We start from the raw sequence: 19500 nt of genomic DNA, 5'->3' as shown, positions 1-19500 counted from the left end.
TCAAACGCACCAGACTCCATTTCAAAAAACTGTAATTTTATAATCTTCAAACACACTTCATTCACAGTTGACAGAAACAAAATAAAACTCATAAAACACATCTTAGTTCCTCTCTGCACTGTTCAGCAATCACCGACTCTGGTTTGGTTGAAATAAACTTTTAATTCACTAAGTTAGAAGTGAAAACATGCTGCCTCTATACACGCTTAAATTACTGTTTATTTAAATGGAGTCTGGTGGGTGTGGCAACAGTGATTTCAGGGCTGTTTCTGGTTAAACAAAAAGCATTTTAATCTTAAACAAAAAGGCATATCTCGTATCTCTCATTATCTTGTGAGACAATTTCTGAATATCTCCGAAGCCTTGTGCCCAGATATTTCATGGCTGCATGCAGATACTGTCGTTATGACAGACTGAAAACACAGTGTGTAGTTACACACCAAACTTTTCCTGTGTGTAACTATTCACAGGGTTTCTGTTGCCAAGTTATGACTGCGTCTTAATCATAACTGCAATGACTTCCTCTTCCTGCTCTCTGAAGGAAACACCCTGGGCACAGGGCATCAGTGACTCACCCAGCTGTACCATTAATATCTAACTATAACCCTAAACTTTATCTTTGTATCCATGGCAACACCCCAGCCTTAAAGGGGAGTGGCTTTCCAGAGCAAATGTCTCACAAATAGGGAGCCACAGTCTTACACTGAAACGGCTCTTACCTCTGTGGTGTTTGACCACTGATACACAAAGTATATTTAAGTCTTAGTAGAGAAGCGCTAAATCTCAGGTGTGTGATTTTTCTGCAGGATGGCAGTGCAACACCCAGAGTTCCAGCGGGCCGGAAAGGAGCCAGGCCTCCAGGTGTGGAGGGTGGAGAACTTTGACCTGGTGCCCGTCCCTAAAAATCTGTATGGGGGATTTTACAGCGGAGACGCCTACCTCATCCTCAACACCATCAAACAACGCTCCGGAAACCTGCAGTACGACCTCCACTTTTGGTTGGGTGAGTGCATGAGATGCTATGATGTGTTATTACAGAGAAATAAGCAGAGGTAAACTGAATATCTGCGTTAACATATGTGCAATTTGTAAAAAGGAGGGGAGATTAAAAGGCAGTTTTGCAGAATTTTTCATCTTTGTGATTATTTTCTTCTGTAAAATCAAATAAAAACTGTGCACATGTGATCTCTAAGAAGTTAAATTTACTTTCTGTGTGTCACAATAAACAAGAAATGAACTTAATCATAACATCCAGCATTTCTTGAATATGCAAAAACCCGTAAAAAAAAAGTAAGAGGAGACCAACCTCTCTGGATCCCTTTTGCTTTTGTGTGTGCATGTGACAATTTGCATGTGACGCACTGAATCTGGGAGGATGAGAAGAGAAAAACAAAAAGCCTTCTGTCCTTAAATTTGGAAATTACAGACGACGGTATACGTTTATAAACAGAGCTGTGTGTACTGCTGCCGCTGCTGTGTTTCATGTTTTCGCTGTGTCTCATCCTGCTGACTCAGATCAGTGTCTAATATTGTGTCAGGCCTTATTTCGTCAGACAGTTGTGCTTCGTCGTCAAACTTGAAAGGACACTGTTGAATTTCCTAGCTGACATTTTTTCAATTAACTAAAAGCTCGTAAGGTTCATATGCTGTTTTTGTGTCAGTACAAGGGGGTTTTTTTTGTAGACCATTTTGCACCAACATGCAGCATACACAAACATGTTGTAGATGGTAGAGGTAAAGCTAATTTGACTGCAATATGAAGCATAAAAAATGTATTCAATGTGCTCAAGTACAGTTCCTGGAGAAAATACTAACAGTAATGACTTTCTGCCACTGTTTTGTATGTTGTAGAACACTACTGACAGCAAGTTTTAAAAAATCCCTGCTAACAGTTGTCAAAGAGGAAGAAATCTTTTTAATGGGGAAACTGACACACATACTAGAAAGAAAATGGGAGAAATGGACTCTATACAAGACTCAGAAAGACGACTCTGGACTGGATTAATAATCAATAGATACACTCATTCTTAAGGCTGTAAAATGTGTATTTACCCAAGCAGTTATTGTTTCGTTAGCTTTTACTATTTTTCAATTATTTTATTATTTTAATATGCTGTTGTAACTGACATGTCAATGTCCCAAAAATTGTTTTAATAAAGATTTAAGTGAGGTAAACAGCCTTGTCTTAAGCCTTCCAGATAATTCAGTGGGATTTTTAAGTTGTTTTTTTTAACCTAAAAGGTACGATAGTTGTCACATCTTATTCCAATAAATGTAATCTTTTAGTCGTGTAATAATACCAAGACTATTGTAGTTAACTAAAACTAAAACTGCATGTGATTAAAACATTTTAATTAACTGAATTAGAAATAAAAACTAACTGAATTGAACATAGTTTTCACTGGACCCATCAATGTAACATGTCCATGTCACTTTCCACTGAAATTCCAAATTGATTTCAGAGTCTATTTAAAGTCAAACTGGTATTCAGATCAGCCAACACCTAAAGATTAGTCCTGCAGATGAGTATTGACAGAAGACAGAGTGTCTGACTGGGTCATTTTTTGGGATTTAGCCTAGAGGCAAACAGGAAAGCCAAAAGCTGAGTGGTTTGCTTTTTTGTATTGACTTCCTGTCCATTTAGTCAGCGTGATTGATCATGGAAACAGCATTTACCAATAAACAGGATCTGATGTAACCCACTCACACGCTGCTGAACTAATGTGTGTGTGCCCAGAAATAGAATAAATGTTGCATGTATAAATGCATCTGCTGTGATCTGACCCACTGTTGCTCCCGCACGTATCGATCTCCTGACTCACCGAGTCCTCAGCATGGGGGTTCGTCAAACACAAAATGTGTCTCTTTGGGTGGATGTGCAGTATGACTGCTAAGATGAAATAAGTAGCAGGATTAACATGAAGCGTATCTGTGGTTTTTCTGCCGCAGGTGAGGCCTGCACCCAGGATGAGAGTGGCTCGGCGGCCATCTTTACAGTCCAAATGGATGACTTCCTGGGGGGGAAACCCATCCAGTACCGCGAGGTCCAGGGGTACGAGTCCAAAACCTTTCTTGGGTACTTCAAGTCCGGACTCAAGTACATGGTAAGATGTCGTGTTTATAGCCGCAAAGATGTAAATACTCTGAACAAAAATTAAAATGCAACACTTCTGGTTTTGCTCCCATTTTTCCACAGATTTAAGTTGAAGGTCTAAGACTTTTTTATGACCACACTTTGGTTGCTAATTTGTTAAAATCTGTGTTAGTGAGCACTTCTCCTTTTCCGAGATAATAAATCCATATGACAGGTGTGACATATCAATATGCTGATTAAACACCATGATTACTACACAGGTGTGCCTTTGGATGGTCACAAGAAAAGGCCACTCTAAAATGTGCAGCTTTACTGAATGTACATTTCACCACCATAAGCTGTCTCCAGTGTCATTTCTGTGAATTTGGCAGTACATACAACCGTCTTTTGTGTGCATGCTTTTGTTTTGGTGCATTTTACACCTGGAATCATTTACAGATAATGTTAAGTGTGATTTTTGCCCATTTATTGACATTTTTAAGGTTCTTTCATCAAATTTTTTTTTTGTTTTTGTTTATTGTTTATATTATGGTTGGGAAAGGCAGTGTTGCAGTCACAAATGTGGTATAATACAAAAAATAAAAATAAAAAATCTGACATTTCTCTCCCCTTAAGCCCTGGCATGGAGAGACCATAGTACCAGAGTTGCAAACACTAGTAGCTTTGTCAAGTATGGCAAATATTGACTAACAATTATAACTGTCATCGTAATTATTATCGCCATCATTACTATTAATTGTAGCCCTACAAGACACTGTATATGGACTTAGAACAAGCACAAACCAAAAACATGCAGAAAAAGAGAGAAATCAAATATAATAGAATAAAGAAAAATAAAAGCAATATTAATAATAAATATAATATAATAATTACAACACTTCCCTTCTTTCTATTTCATTCATTCCAGCCACACCTGTTTGCCAGCCAGGAATCCAATGACCGTTATAGACATAAACTAGGAATTAAATACATAAGCTAATTTCCTCTATCATCCATTATGATATCCGCAGATACATAAATTATATGTATACACGCAAAGTCATCAAAGGAAATCCAGAACACATGTCTCAGCCTAATGTAGACATGCTGTAGAACGTTCTAGCTGTGCAGTGTCTCTAAAAGAAGAGAGCCATTCCCTCACCAACAGCGTTTGTGGAGATTTCCAGCGGTTATCATCATATTTTAAAACATAAATTGCATTTTTTCCATTCAGTGTCTGTAAAATCTGATCTGTATGACATCATTATTTTTTCAATCAAGTGTCCAAATTTCCCAATATCCATAAACAAAATCTTTATTTTCTTGACTTTAATTTTGTTCATGTAAAAAGGCAGGTTTTTATTTTGAAATCCAACTCTTACCTTCCAGAAAGGGGGCGTGGCGTCTGGGTTCAAGCACGTCGTCACCAACGAGGTGGTCGTGCAGCGGCTGCTCCAGGTCAAAGGTCGCCGTTCTGTCCGGGCAACAGAGGTGGCGGTCAGCTGGGACAGCTTCAACCACGGAGACTGCTTCATCCTGGACCTGGGAGCTGTGAGTCACACAGAGCTGATGAAGCAGATCAATTTTATAGATATACATAATAATATGATGTGATAGTGACGTGAACAAAAGTACAGATGTAGTCGTTGAGCAACCTGATGCAAAGGATTATGGGAACAGTGGTGCCAATTTCTGTAAAACACAAAACACTCCTCTCTATTCACCTTCTTTGTGATCTGCTCTTCTTCTTGCTGTGCAGGAGATTTACCAGTGGTGCGGCTCCCAGAGCAACCCCCATGAGAAGCTGAAGGCTACGCAGGTCGCCAAGGGTATCCGTGACAACGAGCGCAGCGGGAGGGCAAAGGTTTACGTCTGTGGTGAGGGGATGGAGAGAGAGAAGATGATAGAGGTGAGAGCAGTACATTACGCCAACAAATAAAGTGTCAAATTGCCTTTGTTGTTAAAACAAATCTGCCTCTGTCCTCAGGTGCTGGGTGAAAAACCAGATCTGCCTGCCGGAGCCTCTGATGACATCACGGCTGACGCTTCAAACAGGAAGATGGCCAAACTCTACAAGGTGAGAGAAGTGGGAACAGCCCAGACACGCAGGCTGTCTTTCTCTCTTAACTTCAAATAAATCTGTGAATTTATCTGGTTTTATTTAATTTACTTAATTGTCAGAAAAAATGACACCTACTATTTCTAACCAGCCTCTCTCCTCCGTCGCCCCCTCCTGCAGGTGTCCAATGCCAGTGGAGACATGACCATCGCGCTGGTGGCAGCAGAAAACCCGTTCGCTCAGAGCGCCTTGGATTCCGGCGACTGCTTCATTCTGGACCATGGCACAGATGGCAAGATCTTCGTCTGGAAGGGTAAGTGCGGGGTGCTGCAGTGGATTCTCCATGTGTTCATTTAGCAGAGGGTCGCCCTGGTTCCCTCGACAAAAAGCCAATAGTCCATAAATCCAAACAAAGTCAAAAACCAAGAAATCAAACACAAGGCAAAAGGCTGGAGAGCACGGACACACAATGACAGTGACAATGATAATCTGGTAACTGAATGGGGGAAACACTGGGCTTAAAATACACAAGGGTTGAATACTAACGACACACAGGTTAGTGGAACGAGACACAGGTGAGTGGAACGAGACACAGGTGAAACACGTGAGGTAATTAACGAAAGCGGTAAAACTCAGGAAGTAAAAGAAACACTAAACACAATGAGAACACATTTCAGTTCTTACCTTTGCTATTTTTTCTCTCGCTTACAGGCAAAGACGCAAACATGGACGAGCGGAAGGAAGCCATGAAAGCAGCAGACGAGTTCATCAAGAAGATGGGTTACCCCAAACACACTCAGGTCCAGATCCTGCCAGAGATGGGCGAGACGCCGCTCTTCAAGCAGTTCTTCAAAAACTGGCGGGACAGAGATCAGACGGTGGGCTTGGGTGTGGCCTACATCGCCAACAGCATTGCCAAGATCGAGAAGGTGCCATTCGACGCTTCCACCCTGCACGACTCCCCTGCCATGGCCGCCCAGCACGGCATGGTGGATGATGGCAGCGGAGAGAAACAGGTGAGAGGACGGAGGCTGGACTTTTGTAGTAGCTTATACGACAGTGATGTCCTTTTGCTTTTAGAGGACACTATGGAAATTAAGGACAATAGTTCTGTAACATGTTGTTGTTTCTTGACAGATTTGGCGTATTGAGGGCAATGAGAAGGTGCCAGTGGATCCATCCACATACGGACAGTTCTATGGAGGAGACAGCTACATCATCCTTTACAACTACAGACACGGAGGACGTCAGGGACACATTATCTACATGTGGTGAGAACACGAGAGATGAACGGTTTCATGTTGTAAGCGCCTGAATTACAAAGTTAAGTGGCATCGAATTACAAGAGCAAAATACAAACTGCCTGAACCAGGTGAAAGCTGTCAGTCAGGAATTTTACCTTTTGAATCTGCTTAAAGTGTGAATATGAGACGCAGGATTTAATGATTGAGACGCTGCTGAGAGGTGACCGAACTCAATGCTGGAAATGTGCTCCTTATAATTCTGTAACAAAAGCATAGCGTCTATCAGACGTTAAAATCAACAGTGTCTGATTTGGAAGTTAAAGGTACCCTGTGGAGTTTTGACGACTAGTTCTGCTATGGAGCAAAGCACCAACAAAGGCAGGATAGAACAAGACTGCAAGCAAGCAAACAAAATCTGAAAAACACTATGAGCTTTGGCGAGAAACACAAACACATTCTCACACCCAACTTGAATTGTCAAATACCAATGCTTGGGCAGTGACTCTACACGTCAAACTATGACGCTCTAGGTACTTTCCAGCGTCAGTTTTGCAGACTCTGGGATGGTGTGTCAATTCTGCTTGTTACATTCACTGTGTCTTTTCAAGATATACTTACATTTTCACAGGACATGTACAGTTTCTGCTGATTAAAGAGGCATTTCACTGCTGGACAGATGTCTTTTTAATAAAACTAGGATGTCTATGCAGTAGAAAGATGCAAATACTTTTGAAATTGGTGCTAAAGAACCAAAGAGAGCAGAGAAAAAGGACGCTTTTGCTCAAGAGGGAGAAAACCTGCAACTACCAGAAAGCACAGCGTCGCACCAGACTAATAAATGCTCCTGTCGGTTTAAAACAATGGCGGCCGGCTGGCAAGAAACAATCTCAAACCCTCAAGTTAAACCGTACGCTAAAACATGTTTCTGAAAACATCTGAGGTGAGAAATAGGCAACCAATCGTGGTTTATATTCGATCAGCGCTGCCTAGTTTTACAGTCTGTTCTCAGTATGGTGCTCATTTCCTGTTCACAAATTCTCATTATTACAGCTAAACACGGCACTAAAACATGTTTCCAAAAACCCTGTAGGTGAGAAACAAGCAGTGCAGCAACATAATGTTGATATACAGTCGATCAGCACTGCCTGGTTTTACCAATTGATCCGATTTCTGTCCAAGTTTAAGAGAGCAAGAGAGATGGGCAGGTCTGTCTCTCGATCTGCTTGTGTACTCTTTGTGTCCAGGGTGGCGGCACTAGGGGCAGGCAACACAAAAAGTACAGCCTGTAGTTTGAGCAACAGCCCGGGAGCCAGTGAAACTCCGCTGGGTGACATAAATTATGTTGTTATGAGTTTGGCTGGGGAGCAAGGAGGGACATCTAGGCACTGGTTAGATCACAGTTTATTTGAACACACTACCCACATTGTTTTGATACAGAAAATAAACTTATAACGTATGTTTACTTCCTTAGGTTTAGGCAGGAAGAGTACGTGGTTAGGTTTAGAAAAAAACATCATGGTTTGGCTTAAAATAAATACGTCTGGTACTAACATAATGTAATGTCACGTAACATACATCGTGAAATGAACAGCAGTCTCCTTGGTGAAAGTCTGGAGAATGTATGACCCTCCCAACCTATGAAGATTTTTTTCTCTTTATATTTCAGCAGTTGCAAATAGCGTCAAATAATGCAGCCACCTGGTGGTAAAGGGTGCCTCAGTGTGTCGCTGTCTGACGCTGAGGGCCGCTGACCAAGCATCTGTATTTGACGAGTTCAGAGTGAGATCGGGCTGAGAACACTGAACACAAACAGAAACTTTGTTGACAAGAAAACTCCACAGGATTCCTATAAGACGTAATGAAAAGTAAAATACATTTCTTTAAGTGTAATTAATGCGCTCACATTGTCTCCCAGGCTGGGCAGTGACTCCAGTCAGGATGAGATTGGGACCTGTGCGATCCTCGGCTCTCAGCTGGATGATGAGCTCGGCGGTGGTCCTGTGCAGGTGACACATGCTGCTCCTTTCGGGGCTCTTTGTTTGCATTCATCTCATCTGTCATGTTATTAAAGTCCCTGCTGCCCTCTGGCTTACTGAGCTCAGTCACCTCCTCTCTGACCTTTACCTCCTCTTACTCTGTCTCCTCTCCCTGACGTTCTCTCGCTGCTGCTTCTGTCCTCCTTGGTTTCCAACTTTTTCTATGTCTTCAGGTTGTTGGTGCTCCTATAACCACTCAGGTATTTTCCCTCCCTTCCCTGCTTCTCATCCTCCCAAAGTGACTCATGATTTTGTCCAGAGCCAGAGACAAAAGAAGCTGAATTTTCTTATTTTCTCACCTTCTAAAATAATATGAATATCTTGATTTTATGGTCTGTTGTCATATGTTTTTCTGGCTCCTTTAAGACTTAATGAATGTGATAATGGGTCAACACAAACAGGACATTCCAATGTGGATGTTGGTGGGAGGGTCCCTCCTCCTCTGTTGCCAACTCTGCCTGCTACTCATAAATAACAACCCTGTTTCCAAACTCTGCCCTGACCTGATGTTACAGCAACATCATGGTGTTTAGAGTCCTGGCTCTGAGCTCATGTGTGCCTTCATTCATTTCTGTGTTCTGCAGTCACACTTCACTTCTCATGTGTGTCTCCACTTTGCATGAACAACCCTCATGTTTGTGTTGTGTGTGTGCGTGTGCTGTGGCATGACACTGATGTGTCTGTGTGTGTTAGAGCAGTGGTTCCCGACTGGTCCAGCGATGAATTAAAGGTCCACACAGTTATGTATATTGAGCGTCATACTTGTGTTTGGCCGCGTTGTCGAGCTAGTTTGCTGTCTCTGTTAAGTAGCTGTTATTCACTCACTCCAAAGCAGGAGACTGCACTTCAAAATAAAAGCATGTACCGGATATTCACTGTACTTTGAAAATGTGTTTTTTACAAGCTTGACACATTCGCGAGTCACTTGCAGTCCATTCAGAATGGACCACGACCCACCAGTTGGGAACCACTGTGTTAAAGGAAAGAGGAACACTGGATCTCACTTGATTTGTCGAGCACAGACTGCAAAAGCCTTACATAAACCTCAGTTAAACTTTTGATATTCCTAAGCGGAATTTATACTTGTGCAGCAGACCCTACGCCGTAGCCTACACACGTGTCCTATGCTGTTGTGAGCATTAATACTTGAGCAGTGGTGTGTCTGTGTCACTCTGCAGTTACACCTCCAAAACACTAGTCAATGTTGGGGTTTCTGTGAAGTGCTGTAAAGTTTAGTTGAATCAAAACACACATTAAACATGGCTTAAAAGCGATAATTTCAAAATCAAGTACACAAATCAGCTTCACTATAACTCACAGGATTCACAGACAAAACACTTGTCTTTATCTGGACACATTTTCCCCACAAATACAACATGCTAATTTTTTTTAGCACAAGCCTATGGCAATTTTTATTGTATAAATTAGCCTAGCAGCTAGCAGACTTTTCCTCTACTCATATGAAGCCAGGGACAACATCAACATTTAACAAAGGTAACGTTACAAAATTCAGCTCCATTACAGCTCACAAGGTTCACTGACAAAACAACTGTCTTATACTAAACACGTTTTCCAAAGAAATACAACATGCTAACGTTATTAGCACAAGCCTATGGCATTTTACATTGTATAAATTAGCCTAACAGCTAGCAGAGAATTCCTCTACTCAAATGAAGCCAGGTACAACAGCAACATTTAACAAAGGTAACGTTACAAAAGTCAGCTCCATTACAACTCACAAGGTTCACTGACAAAACAACTGTCTTATACTAAACATGTTTTCCAAACAAATATAACATGCTAACGTTATTAGCACAAGCCTATGGCATTTTACATTGTATAAATTAGCCTAGCGACGAACAGAGATTTCCTCTGCTCATATGAAGCCAGGATAAATCACACACAAGACTTAAAATGCTATTTTGTGGAGGCTTTACTGTCTTCACAATTTATTATTTCTTATCTCTGAAGTACAGTAAATAAAAGCTTTATTTCCACTGAGGGAAATGGTTTCAGCTTACAAAAATAGACAGGAGGGCTGTGTCGCCGCGACGTGTAGTTGAATTTCTGGAGAGGTGCATGTCAGGCTACGGCGTAGGCTCGCAGAAGTATAAATTCGGCCTTATGCAGATACAGAGCCTGTTCTTTACCATCAAGTGTTTGAATCCATCCAGTGTGGAAACGTCTATGGCAAGCCGTTTTAACATTTAATCACTAAGTCCGACTATCCGGAATTACCGTTATAGATATCTATAACGTCATTTTGACTAGTAGTAATGTCATTGTGACTAGTATGAATTTTAATTTAAGATATCTGTAATGTCATTTTGACTAGTCAAAACTGAATTACAGATATCTGTAATGTCATTTTGACTAGTCAAAACTGAATTACAGATATCTATGACGTCATTCTGACTAGTCAAAACTGAATTACAGATATCTGTAACGTCATTTTGACTAGTCAAAACTAAATTACAGATATCTATGATGTCATTCTGACTAGTCAAAACTACAGTTACAGATATCTATAATGTCATTCTGACTAGTCAAAACTACAGTTACAGATATCTGTAATTCAGTTTTGACTAGTAAGATTTAAAATATATTTGCCATTCATGTGTATGGGGTTGTGTATGTCATTATAGATATCTACAATTACATTATGACTATATATAATTCCAGTTTGAGATATCTACAACGTCATTTTGACTAGTCATAATTCAGTTGTAGATATCTACAACGTCATTTTGACTAGTCATAATTCAGTTGCGGATATCTACAACGTCATTTTGACTAGTCATAATTCAGTTGCGGATATCTACAACGTCATTTTGACTAGTCATAATTCAGTTGCGGATATCTATAACGTCATTTTGACTAGTCATATTTCAGTTACAGATATCTACAACGTCATTTTGACTAGTCATAATTCAGTTACAGATATCTACAACATCATTTTGACTAGTCATAATTCGAATTCAAGATATCTACAACGTCATTTTGACTAGTCATAATTCAGTTACAGATATCTACAACGTCATTTTGACTAGTCATAATTCAGTTACAGATATCTACAACGTCATTTTGACTAGTCATAATTCGAATTCAAGATATCTACAACGTCATTCTGACTATCTGAAACTCAATTCAAGATATCTAGAAAGGACCATGTAGATATCTTCAATTGATGATAATTAAAGATCTTGAACTTGAATTATGACTAGTCAAAATTAAATTGGAATTACAGATATCCACATTTCAGTTGCAGATATCCGCAATAACAATTGCAGATATCCGCAACTACATTGGAGATATCTATAATGACAAACCCCATACACATGAATGGCAAAAATAGTTTGAATCTTACTAGTCAAAACTGAATTACAGATATCTTTAATAAGAGTTTTGACTAGGCAAAATTATGTTGCAGATATCAGTAATGAATATCCAGTCTAGCAATTAAATGTTAAAACGGCTTGCCATAAACGTCTGCAGATGTCACGTTTAGATTTTGCAGATGTGTCCATAGTCTCACAGTCAAAATAGAAAACAGCTGTCTTGCACATGTCTTGACACTTTTGCATTCACAGTTTGTCAAATTTAACTTGACTTTAAAGGGATAGTTCAGATTTTTTAAAGTGGAGTAGTATGAAGTACTTATTAATAGTCAGTGTATTACTGACAGTAGGTGTCGGTCAGCACGCCCCCAGTTTGGAGATGCTGACAGGAGTACTGAAATGGAAGCTGAGGATTTTTTTTGTGGATGGAGTTAGCAGCAAAACAAATTTTAGCCACCTAAAAAAGTGTACGCTATACTGAGAATTTTGTTTTTACCTTGCTGCATACAGTTCTTTTCAACAGGGAAACAGTTAACAGATTCAGTTCCCCATCTATGCTCTCATCAAAGCCAGACTCCATTGACAAAAACAGAAATTTTAGCTTGCTGAACACGGGAGCTGCTGGTCTGCCTTGATCAATCAGTTAGTTTGTGTTACTGTGTGACTCTGGTGAATTTTTCCTAACCTTTTAAATCACCAAAGTCACACAGTGACACAAACAAACTACCTGATGGAGGTAGCAGTACACCAGCGGCTCCTGTGATCAGGGTTGTTAAAGTACTGCTTTTCTAAAAGGAGTCAGGCTTTGAAGAGAGCAATATAACAGTTTCTGTTCCCCCTCTGAAATCGCTGTCTATGGCAAAACAAAGTGGTGAAAATATTTTATATATATATTTTAACTGATACTGAATTTTTTAGGTGGCTAAAATCTGTTTTGCTGCTGCCCCCCTCCACATCAGTATCAAGTTAAATTTAAGACTTTTTAAGACCTTTTTAATACAACCTCAAATTAAATTTAAGACCAAACCTGCAATGGAAATACACATTATATATCTATATATATGGAGACATTATTGCAGTAATGTGACCAAAAATATTCAAGACCCATCGAATTTGAATTTAAGCCTTTTTAAGGACCTGTAGACACCCTGAGTACATCTCTTTGCTTCGGGGTTAGTACTCCAGCCTGCCTTTTCCAAACTGGGGACATGCCCACCAACATCTGCAGTGATAAGCTCTTCACACAACTCCACTTCAAAAGATCTAACTATCCCTTTAATGTACCATGCTACAACTGGGTATGGTCTGACTGTTTTGTGATACTAACATTGAAACAGTATCTGAGTTTTGGTGCAGATACCAAAATGACACTGTGAGGAATGTCAACAGGTTTTCTACAAAACCCACATTTAATCTAACAAAACAAATATCTCAATAAATGTCAAAGCACATGAAATTTGCCCCATAAGATTGTCTTAAAATCACCACCTATCTCAGAATAAGTATACAAGGTGAAGGTTAGGAATCCAAATAAATAGGAAGTAAACTTTTTGAATCTGGCTGGTTTGATTCTTCGTGGTATAGCGGAAACTTGGTACTGAGGTTAAAGAGCCGAATAAAGACCACAACGACGCAGTATTTCCTGGAAATAGAGAGTTATGCCATCATCCACAACATGCAACAAAAGTCAAATGTTCGATCAAACTGCAGAACACAAGAAAACATTAAAGCATGTCAGTTATGTGTATTCAACTTATTTATTTGTGCTCTCTGCTCTGGTCTGATAGTCTCTTGGGTTAAAAGCTAAATTAAGGGTTTGTGAAGAATATGCAAACATATTAGCAGCCAAAACAAGGACTCTGACAATTGTAAGTCGATGACAGTGGATGACACTTCCGTTCTCTCAGGTAAACTCAGGATTAGCATAATTAGTTGTGATAACTGATTTGGGAGAAAAACTAACAGCCATAAATATTTATGAGAAAGCTGCAGCCCAAAGAGACTCATAACAGTGTGTTAGAACTTACCTGCGTCATCACTCAGTGTCCTAATTCCTCAAGCCTCGACTCTCACCACCTTGTAGCACACATAGTGAAAACGTGGCTCAGCTCCGTGCTGCCATCTTGTGTCTGTAGTTGGGATTTCACAACAAAGGAGGATCTGTCTGATGTGATTTGGTTGCATCATCTCAGGATAAATGCATGAGGCATATTGAAGTACTACAAAAAAACAAATTATCATCCTTGAGTTTTGCTGTTTTTTTAATTTTGCTGTCTGTGCATCAGGTGAGGGTGATGCAGGGCAAAGAGCCAGCCCATCTGATGAGTCTGTTTGGAGGACAGCCCATGGTGGTGTACAAGGGAGGAACGTCCAGAGAAGGAGGTCAGTCCGCTCCCGCAGAGAATCGACTTTTCCAGGTGCGCTCCAACTCTGCAGGACACACCCGAGCTGTGGAGGTAAGAGAACATATATCATTCACTCTCTGACTTTAACACAGACACAGGTGATTTTAAATGATCAGACTGGTGATATTCAAAGTTCTCAAAGTCAACAAATGATGAAAAGACCAAATCCAACAATGAAATGATCCTACAAACATGTACTCTGTGTGTGCACAAAGCCTGATATATCTGATTCATGTGTGCCATAGTAAGACAGCATAATGGATTCACTTCAGAGTTAACAAGATTATTAGAATTCTTAGAAAAGTTTATTACGGAAGAAATTCAGTTTCTCTGACGTAAAGATATACTCTAATTGAGACAAACAGAGCAGACTTTAGTTTTCCACAGACAATTTTCTAAAAATTTTGATATAATAATCTCATTGATTCGGAAAAGCAGGACAGTTTGTTTTTTCTCAAGTGAATACATAACACTGACGTACCGTAGATACAGATGCAGATACAGAAATACTTCATTGATCCCTGGGATGAAATTGATCTATTTTATAGTTGCACACATATATATAAATCATAAATATAAAAATAAATGCATCATGTTAATATGTAAAAATATAAAAATATGTGCATTATGCTAAATATGTAAAAAAAAATATAGAAATGTGTTATTCTAAGTATGTAAAAAAAGAAAATATGTGCATCATGTTAATATGCAAAAAAATATAGAAATAAGTGTGTTGTGCCAAATGTGTAAAAAAAAATCTGCATCATGTTAATATGCAAAAATATAAAAATATGTGCATTAGAAATGTGTTATTCTAAGTATGTAAAAAAAGAAAATATGTGCATCATGTTAATATGCAAAAATATAAAAAAATATGTGCATTATGTTAATAAGTAAAAATACAAAAATATGTGCATTATGCTAATAAGTAAACATACAAAAATATGTGCATTATGTTAATAAGTAAAAATATGAAATATGTGCATTATGTTAATAAGTAAAAATATGTGCATTATGCTAATAAGTAAAAATAAAAAATATGCGCATTATGTTAATAAGTAAAAATAAAAAATATGCGCATTATGTTAATAAGTAAAAATACAAAAATATGTGCATTATGCTAATAAGTAAAAATACAAAAATATGTGCATTATGTTAATAAGTAAAAATATAAAAATATGTGAATTATGCTAAGAATGTAAAAATATGTACATTATGCTTAGACTGTAAATATATATATATATATAAAAAGTGCATTATGTCAGTAAGTAAAAATGTAAAAAAAAAAAGAGTGCATTATGTAAAAATTTAAAAATATGTTAATTATGGTAAATATGTAAAATTATAAAAATAAGTGTGTCATGCTACGTATGTAAAAAAAAAATATGTGCATCATGTTAAGTCTATAAAATATATAAAAATTATGTTAATTATGGTATGTATTTAAAAATATAAAAATAAGTGTGTTATGCTAAACATGTAAAAATAAAAAAGTGCATTATGGTAAGTATGTAAAAATAAAAAAGTATGTAAAGTATTTAAAAATATAAAAATATGTGCCTGATGCAAAAATGTACAGCACAATATAGAAAAACAAGACAGACAAGTAAGTTTAATATGTGCATCATATGTTAAATATACCTGGAAGGGTAGTGTAAGTTAGAATAAATTAGGATACTGACAAGAGTATCGCAGCAGTCCAATTAATGTAATAATTGTTGTACAGTCAAGACAGCGAGAAAATAAGCAGGTTGTCGTATGTGCAGTATAGAGCTCCACTGTTGTTCAGAAACTATTAAAAACCTATCAGTGAGCCACACTCTTACACTGAGAGACATGTTCCTTCGTTATCATGAACACACACCCATCCTGCTGCTGTAAATACTCACTGGGGAGAACCAAATGTGTATTAATCCGCAGCTGAAAATAGTCCCCAGCAAATGCACTATTTACTCCTGTTTGAGCATTGTTTGCTAAAACCATAGTGTCCGGCCATCCATTCTATAAAGTCATCTCACTCCATTAGTTGATTTCTTTATGCCATTATATTACATGTATGTTCTGCACATTTTAACTTACAATATCTCTGCTTCTATGTAGCTTGACGCAGCGTCCTCCAACCTGAACTCCAACGACACCTTTATTCTGGTGACCCCTGGTGGCTCCTTCATGTGGGTGGGAGTGGGTGCCAGTGACACAGAGAAGCAGGGAGCTCAGCAGCTGTGTGACATCCTGGGAGTGTCGGCCTCTGAGCTGTCTGAGGGAGGAGAGACCGGTGAGGAAGCACCATGAACACAGAATAACAATTTCTCTTTTTATTTTGTGCTTCTGAGTCAAACTGAAACCCAAAAACAGTTAGCGTGCTCCCGTGGTGGCTACAAACTGCAGTCAAGCTGCTTTAATGTGAAGCTAAATAGTTTTCATCTTGTATCTCAGCTAAAGCAAGTGCTTGTGTTCATCTATATTAAAACAAAGCAGGCCTGATTGCATCAGCCCTTTAGATGTTATCAGTAATCTTGTGATTGGCTTTCAAGGCTCAAGAAGAAACTGGATTCTCTGCTAACAATTTCAAATAGAATACCTTGGGCTAAAACATAACAGAGTCAATTTTTTATATACACCCCGCTTCTGAGGACTGAGCTCAGTCGAGGGCTGCTCCAGACAACAGAGCAGAAATTCAACAGTTTATGTCTGTCTAGATTATAACCTTTCCTATTCAAGATTCATGCAGGATAATGAAACATGTTGGTTTTGTGGTGTGTAAAACAGTGTGTTACCTCTGACACTTACTATTGTACACATCATGAGTCATACTGATTAAAAAACGGGACATTTTGTACTTCTTTAAAGGGGTAGTTGGCCAATAGTCGTCATTTAGTGCCATTAGTCAACTAGTCGCCCGCATGTTTACGATATTAATTTAATGATTAAATGATACATTTTGGGCGGGGCAACACAATGGTTTGAGCTGAAGGTGTGAGAAAGAACAGTATCAGTAACATTGTTAACACTGTGCTACATTACAGAGAAATACAAAACCGTACTAATGAACCTTCATTAATATAGGCCTATATTTTATCTACAAGTGCACGTCACACACTGAGCGAGCCGCCTGTTAATGACGCTGTGGGCTAATGGGCATGTAGCTACTTCCATGTTTCAGATGATACGTCATGTTTGTAATCGACCAATGAAGATGAGTTTACATATCACCTTGGGTTCGTCCTTCACCTTCTCAAAATGATCCCACGCTTTGGATTTCCTGCCCGACATGTTATTAACTAGCCTGTGGAATAACCGCAGCTACCAGCCCTGGAAATTAACCTGACTCCTGTCTGACTGCTGAGCGTGGACACTTCCTGTGTCTGTCCTTTCAAATTAAAGTCCCCCACAGTCCAGTCATACAGGCTTTGATTTATTTTGACAAGGTGCAGCTACTAATAGAGTTTCAAGTTTGTTTTTGTTTTTTTCTGTGACTAAGTGACCAATGAAATCTTGCCGACTAATGACCTTTCTGGTCAACTAATGTTTGGTCGACTATTAGGGAGCGGCCCTACAAACTACATCCACAAATCATACCACTACGCAGAAGGAAGCGTGCACATACACATGATGAGAAGTGTCTGCTAGTGAGTTAGCCATATCAACTTTATACGGTGGCATTTTGTCAGTTTCAACTTGTTCTTCTGGCCCTAAGTGGCCAAAACATCCATGAATGTGGCTTTGAGGCGATAGTTTGACATTTTGGGAAATATGCTAACAAATATCTGCTTTCTTGCTGAGAGTTAGGGGAGAAGATAATGTCACCGCTGTTCTGTGCTAAGCTAACTTAATTATCAGCTGGCTAGCTTTAAAATAGTCAAGCACATGCCTCCCAAAAACCACAATGTGTTCTTTTTATACAATGGAGATGCAATTTGTTCATAATTGAGCTTTAGTTCTGGTAGACATTTCTGTTAACCCTTCTGACAAAGCCAGACTAGCTGTTTCCAGTCTTGATGCTTAGCTAAGCTTCAACTATTGCTTGAAGCCCCTCAGATGTTCATATGCCTTCTTACTGTAACAACTTGTGTTTCTGTCTTTTTCACAGATCAGTTCTGGGAAGCTCTGGGAGGAAAGACAGAATATCGCACCTCCACCAGACTCAAGGACAAGATGGACGCTCACCCACCCAGACTCTTCGCCTGCTCCAACAAGACTGGAAACTTCATCGTAAGTCTTTGGTTTGAGCTTCCTCTGCTGCTGCACTGCTTTAAATGATCATTACACAGCAGTGAACCCGTCTGGTAAACGGCACTGAGACAGTTGGGGTTTGAGATAAACACTGCTGAGTGCTTGAGAATTTGCCTTTCCAGAAATAATGTTCTGGCACTTACTCTGGATAATCTGCAGCACTCACAGCTCCACTAAATCCTTCTCTTCTCTTCAGATTGAGGAGGTACCCGGGGAGATGACCCAGGACGACCTCGCCACTGATGATGTCATGATCCTGGACACCTGGGAGCAGGTAAAGAAAGACAGAGATTCAGAGTCACTGTGATGAAAGAAACAAATTCATAGAGTTCAGTTTTTAATATAAAACATCCATTTTTAGGTGTTCGTCTGGATCGGAAATGAGGCCCAAGAGGAAGAGAAGACTGAAGCCATGAAGTCTGGTAAGGACATCTCGGAAAATAGCTCAACATATCATTAAGATATGATATCTATGAGAAAAGTCTTGAAGTCACAGGTGACTGCGTTTAACAATAAGTCTCACACAACTAATACAAGCCTCATTTTCCAGTAGTAGGCTAAGTACTTCTTAAACAGACAGACCTTTCTTATTGGGAACTTCAAAGCCAAACTCCACTGACAAAAACAGTAATTCTACCTCACAGGAGCTGCTAATCTACCACTAGCTTCATCAGTTAGTTTGTGTGTGTTATCATGTGAATTTGAAGAATCTGAACTGATCCTTTGAAACACCAAAGTCACACAAGAAATCAAACACACTAATTGATCAAGGCAGAAGCTGACCAGCAGCTCCTGTGTTCAGTGAGGTAAAATTTACTGTGTTTGTCAATGGAGTCTGGCTTTGATAGTTTCACCCTTTGAAACCTGGAGCGACATCACTTTTCTTGTGCTGCTTTCAGACGCCTTTCGCAAATATTTAAACCTTTGAACCCTGAGTGAATTGGTTAGATTTCTTTCCATAAAAAATGGGGGAAAAGGGCAATAAGAAATTTGCTGAGAAATGTTCCACAGATTGCAAAAAAAAATAAAATAGATTTAGAAATGTATTTTTTTTTTAATTGGGAAAAATAAAAAAGCTAGGGAAAAATTACACATGTCAATAATTATTATTA

The 19500-nt window shown here is 39.0% G+C and overlaps 1 protein-coding gene across 2 annotated transcripts in view; it reads left to right on the top strand.

Annotated features, from left to right (window-relative positions):
* Positions 1–19500, top strand: part of gsna (gelsolin a) — a 29700-nt gene that overhangs the window by 8752 nt on the left and 1448 nt on the right. The window contains exons 2-16 of one of the 2 annotated variants that reach the window (XM_033646588.2): positions 807–1003; positions 2950–3104; positions 4463–4624; positions 4833–4982; positions 5061–5150; positions 5313–5445; positions 5844–6148; positions 6270–6403; positions 8292–8382; positions 8586–8612; positions 14036–14206; positions 16256–16430; positions 18246–18367; positions 18585–18662; positions 18750–18810. In XM_033646588.2, coding sequence (XP_033502479.2) covers positions 808–1003; positions 2950–3104; positions 4463–4624; positions 4833–4982; positions 5061–5150; positions 5313–5445; positions 5844–6148; positions 6270–6403; positions 8292–8382; positions 8586–8612; positions 14036–14206; positions 16256–16430; positions 18246–18367; positions 18585–18662; positions 18750–18810 — 2050 coding nt within the window. In that variant the 5' untranslated portion in view covers position 807. The remainder of the gene's footprint in view (positions 1–806; positions 1004–2949; positions 3105–4462; positions 4625–4832; positions 4983–5060; positions 5151–5312; positions 5446–5843; positions 6149–6269; positions 6404–8291; positions 8383–8585; positions 8613–14035; positions 14207–16255; positions 16431–18245; positions 18368–18584; positions 18663–18749; positions 18811–19500) is intronic. The other variant, XM_033646589.2, reaches the window with a different exon arrangement.

This window comes from Epinephelus lanceolatus, chromosome 19 (assembly GCF_041903045.1).
Source record: "Epinephelus lanceolatus isolate andai-2023 chromosome 19, ASM4190304v1, whole genome shotgun sequence".
NCBI classification, from domain to species: Eukaryota; Metazoa; Chordata; class Actinopteri; order Perciformes; family Serranidae; genus Epinephelus; species Epinephelus lanceolatus.
This window is presented reverse-complemented; position numbering and strand designations above follow the sequence as displayed.